This window comes from Hyperolius riggenbachi, chromosome 2 (assembly GCF_040937935.1).
Source record: "Hyperolius riggenbachi isolate aHypRig1 chromosome 2, aHypRig1.pri, whole genome shotgun sequence".
Taxonomy (NCBI): Eukaryota; Metazoa; Chordata; class Amphibia; order Anura; family Hyperoliidae; genus Hyperolius; species Hyperolius riggenbachi.
Window position 1 is genome coordinate 101,547,358 of NC_090647.1, and position 12,445 is coordinate 101,559,802.

A 12,445-nucleotide genomic window follows, 5' to 3' on the forward strand; every position below is an offset into this window, starting at 1 on the left:
GCAACGATGCCTTCACTAAAGTTCTTTATTTAGGACATATCCTTGATACAGTCAAACCTTCAGCCTAAACAAACATACTGTCATTAAGTTACATTAGTTATGTTAATTAGAATAGATAGGTAATATAATCTCTTACCCACCCTGTTTTAAAAGAACAGGCAAATGTTTGTGATTCATGGGGGCAGCCATCTTTGTCATGGGGGCAGCCATCTTTTTGGTTGAAAGGAGGTGACAAGGAGCAGGAAACACAGTTCCAAATGTCCTGTGTCCTGATAACCCCTCCCAGCTGCACACGCTAGGCTTTAAATGTCAAATTCAAAATGTAAAAAAAGAAAAAATTTGTACCAAAACAGCAGAACGAGAGCAACAACATCAGAAATCCCATCATGCTTTGCACAGCATCAGGGGAAAAAAGCCCGGGCAGTTTTCTTCTATGCAGCTAAAAATGAGGCTTGTATAAGAGAAACAAAGTTCTGATGCTGTGAAACTGTTAAAGAAACACCAGGCCTTTTCAGTGCTGCTGAGTCGATTTTTAGTCCGGACGTTCACTTTAATGTGCACAGAGGACAGGAGTCTATGATAAAGCAAACTTTGTAGATAAGTTAGAGTAACTCTTTTGTTCATATTGCACTCACAGCATTATAAATAAAAATACAATCCTACCTAGCAAATCTTCACCCATTGCTGAAAATGTTATAATTGGGTTGCTGCTATAAATGTAGGCTGCCACCATCTTCAAAATTGCAACCACAATTTTTCTGCAATTGCGTTTGATTCTGGGAGCCTGTGTAGTAGTAACTCTCATTGACCCAGCATGCAACACAATCCTGCCGGATCCAGGATATCATGTTGGGGTTTTTTCTGGAGGGGGGAAGGGGGGGGTTGTTTTTTCCCCCAGCACTTTAAGGCACCTTTTTGTATCCATGCATCACCGTGATTGCTCTTGGCACTTTCCTTATTCAGTTTTGTGTTTAGATTGCAATTGGCAATATTTTTATCCTTTTCTGGAAATTCATACAGGTTTTAATGTCAAAATAAGACCTTTTATTTCCATACTTTAGAAGGCTGAATGGCGCCTGATTTTTTTTTTTTTCTCATCACCCTGTTCATTGATGGCTGAATCACAGGCCTGGAATAAAATATGCAAATAGATGTAAAAAATGAAGGCATGGCAATAGCTGTGTACAGTGATCTGTTTTATTGCAAGGCCGAGATTAATTGCACAAGCGCTTTGAGGGCAATTTTAAAAATTGTCTGCGCTTGAAAAAAGGCCAAAAACACCTCTAGTGTGAACAAGCCCTCAATGTAGCCTGTTTAATTCCTCTTCATTTGTGTCTAATCACAAGTTGTAATTTGATCTCTTCCTGTGTCCCATGACTGCCTTGGCAGAGATGGCAGATAAGCCCATTTAAAAGCACTGGATGTTAACAATATGTCTGCTTCCATGAAAGCAGGAAGTAGAAACAGTGCAGATTTATTTTAGGATTTGTATCGGCTGTAACAAAATTTTTTGCTTAAAGGTTAATATGCGGTTTATCTTTTAGAGCAGAAGACTTGAGTTCAGGTCCACTTTATAAAAAAAATAATCAGCATCTCAGCAGTGTATGTTAATGATCGTTTACCAATTTTATTTCTACAATGGAGACAATGCTGTAAAATCTCATCCCATGGAGCACTTGTTCTGACTTCTAGTCTTTGCATGGCTTCATGCAGTCATCAGGGGGAAGCTAGATCCATTCTAGTATAGCTGGTCTGTACAGTCACTGTCATCTTAGTAATCTGCATCAAAATGCTGCCTTTTTATGGGAAATAAGGTTTGTGCAGCTAGAAGTCCAGTTTTGGAAATTGCATTCACTTAAAGGAGTCAGTAGCTGGCTCTGTGGGGTAGGCTTTCTGCAACTTACAGCTGTGATGGTACAGAGCCAGGATATGGAATGGACAGAGGTTTGTAGCTTGTAGAAATAGACAACTGGGCTCCACGGGCTCTTAGTGAAGGGGCTACTGAACAGCTGGTTTCAGGGCTTTTGAAGAGGAGTTAGTGTCCGAAACACAGAATATACAGTGTGCTTCACTGAACAATACTTTGCATTTCCCTGGACAAGTCATTAGGACCATAGCTAGGTGAGGCTGCCAGTAGATTACATGTGGTTTCCCTTGATATGGAGCTTGCATGTGCACACACAACTGAGTTGTGATTGGAGAATTTACCCAACATGCAAATCTGCTCTCACACAAGGGGAAGGTGAGGGCCACCAATCAGCTGCTGGGTAACCGACTTGCCACTAGTGCCTTTGTGTTCCTGCCATGGTTTAGTCCTCCGTATGGAAAAGGCTTTCTAGATTATGTAAATTCTGTCCTGCGTAATGGAAATGTGTGTTTGATATGATTAGCACATCTTCATTACAGTCCTTTAGTCTAATCTCTTCCCCTAATAGAGGGTTTTTGATTGAACACTTGCATAGACAAACATGACCCATGGAAAGTCGACCAAAAAGTTCAACTTAGGGGGCCCATACATGGTACAATTTTTCATTTTTTTTCGATTAGATAATTTAGTTTCGATTATTCAGAATATAAAGATTTTTCCAGCATGTCCGATCTGATTTTTCTCAAAACGGGATAATTGTTCGCATTTCTTGAATCGAAAAAAAAAATATTTTCAACTTTATTTGATCATTTAGATCGAATAAACTGGATAGTCGAACGTATTTATTGTACCATGTATGGCCACCATTAGGCTTTCCAACATGACCATGATCCCAAACACAAGGACAAATCAACCAATTGCCTACATTAGGAAAGTAAAGGTTCTGGAGTTCCCAGAAGTCTCCTGACCTCAATATGACTGAGGCACTTTCAGGGAGGTTCATGCAAGTCAACCCAAGAATTTACAGCAACTGGAGGGTTTTTGTCAAGAAGGGCAGCTTTACCATCCGAGAAAATGGTCCATCATCCATAACTAATCGTAAAAGACTACATATCCATCATTGATGCTAGAGTGGGGAATACACAGTATTAACAAGTCAACGAGGGGTATACATACTTTTGAACAGTGACCTCTCAATATATTCTTTAATAATTGTTTATTTTGAAATGTCGCCTAGTTAAATTTGAATCTCATTAAAAATAACTGTTTGCCTGGTTAGGTTTTCCTTAAAGAGAATCTGTATTGTTAAAATCGCACAAAAGTAAACATACCAGTGCGTTAGGGGACATCTGCTATTACCCTCTGTCACAATTTCGCCGCTCCTCGCCACATTAAAAGTGGTTAAAAACAGTTTTAAAATGTTTGTTTATAAACAAACAAAATGGCCATCAAAACAGGAAGTAGGTTGATGTACAGTATGTCCACACATAGAAAATACATCCATACACAAGCAGTTTGTATACACCCTTCCTTTTGAATCTCAAGAGATCATTTGTGTGTTTCTTTCCCCCTGCAGCTATCTTCCACTGAAGTGTCAGGCTGTTTCTTCCTGCAGAGTGCAGACAGCTCTGCCTGTATGTAATTCCTCAGTATGTGAAAGCCCAGCCAGCTCAGAGGAGGATTTATCCAGCTTGTAAAAGATAATAGAGCAGAGAGAAGCTGTCCTAATCTAAATAACACACAGGCAGTATGCAGAGAGGGGCCTGGAGGGGGGAGATGCATCACAGAACCACAACACTGAAGAACTTGGCAGCCTTCCAGACACAGGCTGACAAGTCTGACAAGAGAGAGATAAGTTGATTTATTACAGAGATGGTGATAGTAGAAAGTGCTGCAGTAAGCCAGAACACATTAGAATAGATTTTGGAACTTGTAGGATGATAAAAAACAGGATGCAATTTTTGTTACGGAGTCTCTTTAACCACTTGCCGACCGCCTACTTCATATTGGCGGCGGCAAAGTGGCAGCCCCAGGACCACGTAACGCAGATTGGCGTCAGGTCCTGGGGCACTCTCTGGCCGGGGATCGCGCGCTGGGATGCGCGCGCATCCACCGGCAATAGGCTCCGCCCACCCGCGACGCCAACCCGCCGGCCAATCGGAAGCGCCGGCGGGTTGTTAACCCCGCGATCGCCGCTACAAAGTGTATAATACACTTTGTAATGTATACAAAGTGTATTATACAGGCTGCCTCCTGCCCTGGTGGTCCCAGTGTCCGAGGGACCACCAGGGCAGGCTGCAGCCACCCTAGTCTGCACCCAAACACACTGATCTGCCCCCCCCCTGCCCCCTGATCGCCCACAGTACCCCTCAGACCCCCCCCCCTGCCCACCCCCCAGACCACCATTTGCACACAATCACCCCCCTAATCACCCATCAATCACTCCCTGTCACTATCTGTCAACGCTATTTTTTTTTTTAGTCCCTAAACTGCCCCCTGCTCCCTCCTGATCACCCCCCCCACCCCTCAGATTCTCCCCAGACCCCCCCAGACCCTCCCCCCCCCCCCCCCTGCGTACTGTATGCATCTATCCCCCCTGATCAACTGTCAATCACCTGTCAATCACCTGTCAATCACCCCCTGTCACTGCCACCCATCAATCAGCCCCTAACCTGCCCCTTGCGGGCAATCTGATCACCCACCCACACCAATAGATCGCCCGCAGATCCGACATCAGATCACCTCCCAAATCCATCGTTTACATCTATTCTCTCCTCTAAACACCCACTAATTACCCATCAATCACCCCCTATCACCACCTGTCACTGTTACCCATCAGATTAGACCCTTGCGGGCACCCAATCGCCCGCCCACACACTCAGATTGCCCTCAACCCCCCCCCCCCCCCCTTATCGATTCGCCAGTGCATTATTTACATCCGTTCTTCCCTGTAATAACCCACTGATCACCTGTCAATCACCCCCTGTCACTGCCACCCATCAATCACCCCCTGTCACTGCCACCCATCAATCAGCCCCTAACCTGCCCCTTGCGGGCAATCTGATCACCCACCCACACCAATAGATCGCCCGCAGATCCGACATCAGATCACCTCCCAAATCCATCGTTTACATCTCTTCTCTCCTCTAAACACCCACTAATTACCCATCAATCACCCCCTATCACCACCTGTCACTGTTACCCATCAGATTAGACCCTAATCTGCCCCTTGCGGGCACCCAATCACCCGCCCACACCTCAGAACGCCCTCAGACCCCAGCCCTGATCACCTCGCTAGTGCATTGCTTGCATCTATTTCCCCCCTCTAATCACACCTTGAGACACCCATAAATCACCTCCTGTCACCCCCTAGCACACCTACCCATCAGATCAGGCCCTAATTTGCCCCGTGTGGGCTCCTGATCACTCGGCCAAACCCTCAGATCCCCCTCAGACCCCCTTCCGATCACCTCCCCAGTGCATTGATTGCATCTATTTTCCCCTCTAACCGCCCCCTGAGACACCCATCAATCACCTCCTGTCACCCCCCTAGCACTCCTATCCATCAGATCAGGCCCAATACATCCTGTCATCTAAGAGGCCACCCTGCTTATGACCGTTTCCACAAAATTTGCCCTCTCATAGACCACCTGTCATCAAAATTTGCAGATGCTTATACCCCTGAACAGTCATTTTGAGAAATTTGGTTTCCAGACTACTCACAGTTTTGGGCCCGTAAAATGCCAGGGCAGTATAGGAACCCCACAAGTGACCCCATTTTAGAAAGAAGACACCCCAAGGTATTCTGTTAGGTGTATGATGAGTTCATAGAAGATTTTATTTTTTGTCACAAGTTAGCGGAAATTGGATTTTTATTGTTTTTTTCACAAAGTGTCATTTTTCACTAACTTGTGACAAAAAATAAAATCTTCTATGAACTCACCATACCCCTAACGGAATACCTTGGGGTGTCGTCTTTCTAAAATGGGGTCACTTGTGGGGTTCCTATACTGCCCTGGCATTTTAGGGGCCCTAAACCGTGGGGAGTAGTCTAGAAAACAAATGCCTCAAAATGACCTGTGAATAGGACGTTGGGCCCCTTAGCGCACCTAGGCTGCAAAAAAGTGTCACACATGTAGTATCGCCATACTCAGGAGAAGTAGTATAATGTGTTTTGTGGTGTATTTTTACACATACCCATGCTGGGTGGGAGAAATCTCTCTGTAAATGGACAATTGTGTGTAAAAAAAATCAAAAATGTGTCATTTACAGAGATATTTCTCCCACCCAGCATGGTTATATGTAAAAATACACCACAAAACACATTATACTACTTCTTCTGAGTACGGCGATACCACATGTGTGACACTTTTTTGCAGCCTAACTGTGCTAAGGGGCCCAAAGTCCAATGAGTACCTTTAGGATTTCACAGGTCATTTTGAGACATTTGGGTTCAAGACGACTACTCACGGTTTAGGGCCCCTAAAATGCCAGGGCAGTATTGGAACCCCACAAATGACCCCATTCTAGAAAGAAGACACCCAAGGTATTCCGTTAGGAGTATGGTGAGTTCATAGAAGATTTTATTTTTTGTCACAAGTTAGCGGAAATTGATATGTATTGTTTTTTTTTCCACAAAGTGTCATTTTCCGCTAACTTGTGACAAAAAAAAAATCTTCTATGAACTCACCATACCCCTAACGGAATACCTTGGGGTGTCTTCATTCTAAAATGGGGTCACTTGTGGGGTTCCTATACTGCCCTGGCATTTTAGGGGCCCTAAACCGTGAGGAGTAGTCTAGAATCCAAATGCCTCAAAATGACCTGTGAATAGGACGTTAGGCCCCTTAGCGCACCTAGGTTGCAAAAAAGTGTCACACATGTGGTATCGCCGTACTCAGAAGAAGTAGTATAATGTGTTTTGAGGTGTATTTTTATACATACCCATGCTGGGCGGGAGAAATCTCTCTGTAAATGGACAATTGTGTGTAAAAAAAATCAAATAATTGTCATTTACAGAGATATTTCTCCCACCTAGCATCTGTATGTGTAAAAATACACCCCAAAACACATTATACTACTTCTCCTGAGTACGGCGGTACCACATGTGTGGCACTTTCTTGCACCCTAAGTGCGCTAAGGGGCCCAAAGTCCAATGAGTACCTTTAGGATTTCACAGGTCATTTTGCGACATTTGGTTTCAAGACTACTCCTCACGGTTTAGGGCCCCTAAAATGCCAGGGCAGTATAGGAACCCCACAAATGACCCCATTTTAGAAAGAAGACACCCCAAGGTATTCCGTTAGGAGTATGGTGAGTTCATAGAAGATTTTATTTTTGTCACAAGTTAGCAGAAAATGACACTTTGTGAAAAAAAACAATTAAAATCAATTTCCGCTAACTTGTGACAAAAAAAAAAAATCTTCTATGAACTCACCATCCTCCTAATGGAATACCTTGGGGTGTCTTCCTTCTAAAATGGGGTAATTTGTGGGATTCCTATACTGTCCTGGCATTTTAGGGGCCCTAAACCGTGAGGAGCAGTCTTGAAACGAAATTTCTCAAAATGACCTGTGAAATCCTAAAGGTACTCATTGGACTTTGGGCCCCTTAGCGCAGTTAGGGTGCAAAAAAGTGCCACACATGTGGTATCGCCGTACTCAGGAGAAGTAGTATAATGTGTTTTGGGGTGTATTTTTCCACATACCCATGCTGAGTGGGAGAAATATCTCTATAAATTGACAATTGTGTGTTAAAAAAAAGAAAACAATTGTCATTTACGGAGATATTTCTCCCACCCAGCATGGGTATGTGTAAAAATACACCCCAAAACACATTATACTACTTCTCCTGAGTACGGCAATACCACATGTGTGGCACTTTTTTGCAGCCTAACTGCGCTAAGGGGCCCAAAGTCCAATGAGCATCTTTAGGCTTTACAGGGGTGCTTACAATTAGGCACCCCCCAAAATGCCAGGACAGTGAACACACCCCACAAATGACCCCATTTTGGAAAGTAGACACTTCAAGGTATTCAGAGAGGAGCATAGTGAGTCCGTGGCAGATTTCATTTTTTTTTGTCGCAAGTTAGAAGAAATGGAAACTTTTTTTTTTTTTTGTTACAAAGTGTCATTTTCCGCTAACTTGTGACAAAAAATAAAATCTTCTATGAACTCACCATGCCTCTCACTGAATACTTTGGGATGTCTTCTTTCCAAAATGGGGTCATTTGGGGGGTATTTGTACTATCCTGGAATTTTAGCCCCTCATGAAACCTGACAGGTGCGCAGAAAAGTCAGAGATGCTTGAAAATGGGAAAATTCACTTTTTGCACCATAGTTTGTAAACGCTATAACTTTTACCCAATCCAATAAATATACACTGAATGGGTTTTTTTTAATCAAAGACATGTAGCAGAATAACTTTCGCGCTCAAATGTATAGGAAATTTTACTTTATTTGAAAACTGTCAGCACAGAAAGTTAAAAAAGTCATTTTTTTGACAAAATTCATGTCTTTTTTGATGAATATAATAAAAACTAAAACTCGCAGCAGCAATCAAATAGCACCGAAAGAAAGCTGTATTAGTGACAAGAAAAGGAGGTAGAATTCATTTAGGTGGTAGGTTGTATGACTGAGCAATAAACCGTGAAAGCTGCAGTGGTCCGAATGGAAAAAAAGGCTCTGGTCCTTAAGGGGTTTTATGACTGCAGTCCTTAAGTGGTTAAAGAATGCTACATTGTACAAAATCTGCCCGGTTATGTAATCTTATGAGCGCAACTGTAATTGGCTACACTATTTGGTCTTATTTGTATATCATTTTAAAACTACATTTTATGCTAGTTTTACTGTCAAGCATAAGTACCCACTAAACCCCTGAAGAACCTCTTGTCTAATGTGTTCCATCTGTTAGGATCCTGGGATCTAGAATATTGTGTGTAGCCTCATAACTTTTTTAGTTACTCAAATCTCCTAGAGTATTGGTTCCAAATGTAACGGTCGAACAATATCTTGGGCTAGATTATATACATATTAAAGCTTTTTCTTCAGGTAGATATTTAAAACCTTAACAATAAAATTTTAGAGCTCCCGCCAAGCACAAAATAACGAAAAAAAATTTATGTTGCCTTTTTACCTGCTTTTGCGTACTGAAATTTTTTTTTATTATTATTTTTTTTTTTTTTAGAGAAGATGAAAAATAATCCTTAGTGAAAACTAATAAGAGTTAATAGTATGTCTAACTGACCTTTAATGTTCCCTTAGTTGCATCACTTTGAAAATGTTTCTAGTGTTTTTCCACATATATACCTTCCATTGGGAGGAAAGTTACATGAATATGTGGAGGAGAATGACAGCCACCTGGTCAGCCTAGCATTTACAAACTTGTTTAACATTTATTCCTCCGTACCACGATTTACCATTCAACCAATTACTGTACTGGTCTGAGCCATTCTTAAGTGCTTTGAGTCCTCCGGGAGAAAATCGTTTGTCTGGCTTTCCTTTGTGCCCCAGAATCTTCCTAATACTTACGCACTGCATATTTCCTTTTCTTTGTCATTTTTGAAGGTGTTTTACTAATATTCAGCTTCAAATCGGCAAGAAAAGATCCTTTTCATTGCTCAGCTCCTGTGCAGTTGGATCAGGGCCGGTGAAATGCAGAACCCATAAACCTTGTACTTTGACCCAGGCAATGAGTCAAGTGATTTGTTGACATGAGAATTGCTGCTTTATATGGATTGTGGTCTCATTGCTGGACTTTCTTGACCATTACCACAGAAAGCAGCAGGGATTTCCTTTTTGATTGAACACCTGCTGTCTCAGTGACTATAACAAAGTACATTTAACCTGGATGCAGGGTAATGTGAGGATGAATATACAGCAATTTTAACAGAAGCAGTGATTGTGATTAACAGAAGCTGCTGCTGTCCTTGGTTGCCCGTGCACTGGGTTTCGTTGATATGAACACTTATGTTAATGGCCAACTTTACTACAAGTATATACTAAGAGTAAGATGTAACTTCAGTGTGGGTTTTACTTTGCCTGTAGAGGTCACTGTTGTCGTCGTTTTGCAAGCAGCCTTCTAACATAGGAAAGGATTACAGCTTTGGCCCTTTTTATTTGCCAATCTTTTCAGTGTTTAGTCAGGTTAACAGTCATTCATGCTGATGCAGGACTGCATGTGGACTGGCCTCTGTGTTCGCTGTAGCCAATGGTTAATTTGCATATATTCAGCAGTGTTGCTCTGGGAGACATCTCAAGCTCACTCCAACCTGAATTATCGCAAATTCTTTGTTTTAGGAAAGCAAACTTTTGTTTTTCTTCGCTGTAGCCAGTATGCCTCTCGGCATCAGGCAAATGCTTCCAAACAGACCAAAAATGGTGCTTTGATAGGTGGTTTGTGCTTCTCTAATCTGTATTTTTGTTTGATTCTAAACTGGTACTGCCTCAGTAAAATGTACTGCTCATGCAGTTACCCTCAGCTGTTCCACCATTATCCTGTAATTAGCAGAAAGCTTAATGTATGCTTATGACAAACTGCACATCTTCACTTTTTCCACACATAATGCTGCAAGCTGAGATTTGTGCCTCTAATCTGCCTAGACTTCTTGTATTAAAGCTTTTCTAGTTGGGCAGACATCCTGATGATCTTGGACAAACCTGGATCGGTTTGGTGATGTTGTCCCCAGCTATATTCAGCTAAACAGACCTTGCTTCCCCTCAGACCTGGGGCCTTGGTTACCTTTTCTCCTGTTTTCACACCTTATCATTATAACACCTTTAAGCCCCCAGCAAGCAAGAACATTTTCCAAATAAGTTTATTACCTTTTTACCCACCTTTTAGTACTTGAATTAATTCAATAGGTGTCACGGAGAGGCGAGGCATAACAAGTGCCTACATGAATGGGGCCATGAAGTACATTTAGCAACAGCTGCTGTATCTAGGCAACAGCCAAATGCTTCTGTCATGAGGCCAAGTCTGAGAAAGATCTTTCTTTTCACAAATCTGGGTTAAGTTTGCGAGAACTCAGCGATGTCCCTTTCAAAGCTGGAGAAAAGAAAATGAAGCTATGGGTGTAATCGCAAACTCTTAGTGCTTTTTGTTTGCAATTTGCAGTAGCAATTCCCAGTATGTGCCTAGCGATTTTCTGTTTATCCTTAGCGATTTTGTAGCTCTTGTGGAAATACTTTGACCTGGAAGTGAACCGCTTTTGGCAAAAAAGCTTTGAAAATTGCGGTCAGCAATTTGTTTTTCCATACTTTACATTGAGGTGTAATCTCCTCCAAAATACTGCAGGACCCGTGTTTTGGAAAAATCGCATTGCCCTGGTGTGAATGCGCCCATACAAACACATTAGTCAAGCTCTTTTTGAAATGCTGGCACTTTTAAAAGCGCTCATGGTGTGAACCAGCGTTGTGTGAAGCTACTAGTGAAGTTGACAGTAGCATAGAATGTAACCTTCCGCCTGGATCCCAAAGAAAATATGGTTACTGCTTTGAGCTGTTTATTGCAAAAGTTTTAGTTCTTCAATTGCCTACCTTGAAGCCACAATTATAACATTTTAGTATCAGTTAGTTTTTATATAGCGCTTATCTCTTCTGCGGCGCTGTACAGAGTATATAGTCTTGTCACTAACTGTCCTTCAGAAGGGCTCACTATGTAATCTCCACCGGAGTCATGTCTAATGTAGTCTAAGGCTAATTTTTCTTTAGGAGAAGCCAGTTAACGTCTGTATATTTTTCGGCTGAAATGTAATACGTGAAGCCATACACAGCTGCGGTAGACATCTTGATGTTAGTTGTAGGAAGAATCCCCAGAAGCCTCTCTGAGTGTGACAGGGTGGTTGGAGAGCAGGCATGAACATTTGTACACTCTGAGTTGATGATCCAGAGCACTGCAGAATGTATGCTGGGAAGATGGTTGCTTTTGGGAAGTAAAGGGTTGCGTGTACCAAACTCCGTTTCCAGGACACTATCACCTGCAGGAGCAAATGGAAAAGTTTTTGATTTGTTTACTTTGATTGAAAAAACATGTTCAATTGACTTTATTTTCTGGGCATTTTTTAAAATTGTGGCCCATCATTTCAGCTACTTGCTTAGCAGGTGGCGTCTGTTTAGCAGATTGGTTATACTGTACATTTGAACCTTATTTTGTATTGTCTCCCACAGGGAAGAAATCCATTTTTCTTGGAGCCTGCCATCATTATTGCAATAACCGATGGAAGTAAACTGACATCAAACAGCGGTGTTCAAGAGGAAGTAAGAACTCCCTTTCTAGTTCAGTATAATAAGAAATTGGGGTTGTCACATAACTTGTGTTGTCTTAGTGCGAAAGGGGAGCCTGAAGTGAGAGGCATAGGGAGGCTGCCATATTGATTTGTAAATGGTACCATTGGCTTGGCAGTCCTGCTGATCTCGAGGGATAGCAGTGTCTTAGTTACACACCCGAAACTAGCATGCAGCTAAACTTGTCTGCCTTCAGTCAGCATGCAAAGAGATAAAAACAGGGAACACCAAGAGCCCCAATAAGTTTGTATTGCTAGATACTCACAAGTCAGGGTCACCAGCAGGCAACCACTGT

General features: G+C 42.2%; 1 protein-coding gene across 1 annotated transcript in view; it reads left to right on the forward strand.

Moving 5' to 3' along the window:
* Positions 1–10,919: 10,919 nt before the first annotated feature.
* Positions 10,920–12,445, forward strand: part of LOC137544823 (integrator complex subunit 6-A-like) — a 31,192-nt gene continuing 29,666 nt past the window's right edge. Inside the window, exons 1-2 of the mRNA XM_068265916.1 lie at positions 10,920–10,940; positions 12,034–12,123. Of these exons, the coding sequence (XP_068122017.1) occupies positions 10,935–10,940; positions 12,034–12,123 (96 nt within the window). The 5' untranslated portion in view covers positions 10,920–10,934. The remainder of the gene's footprint in view (positions 10,941–12,033; positions 12,124–12,445) is intronic.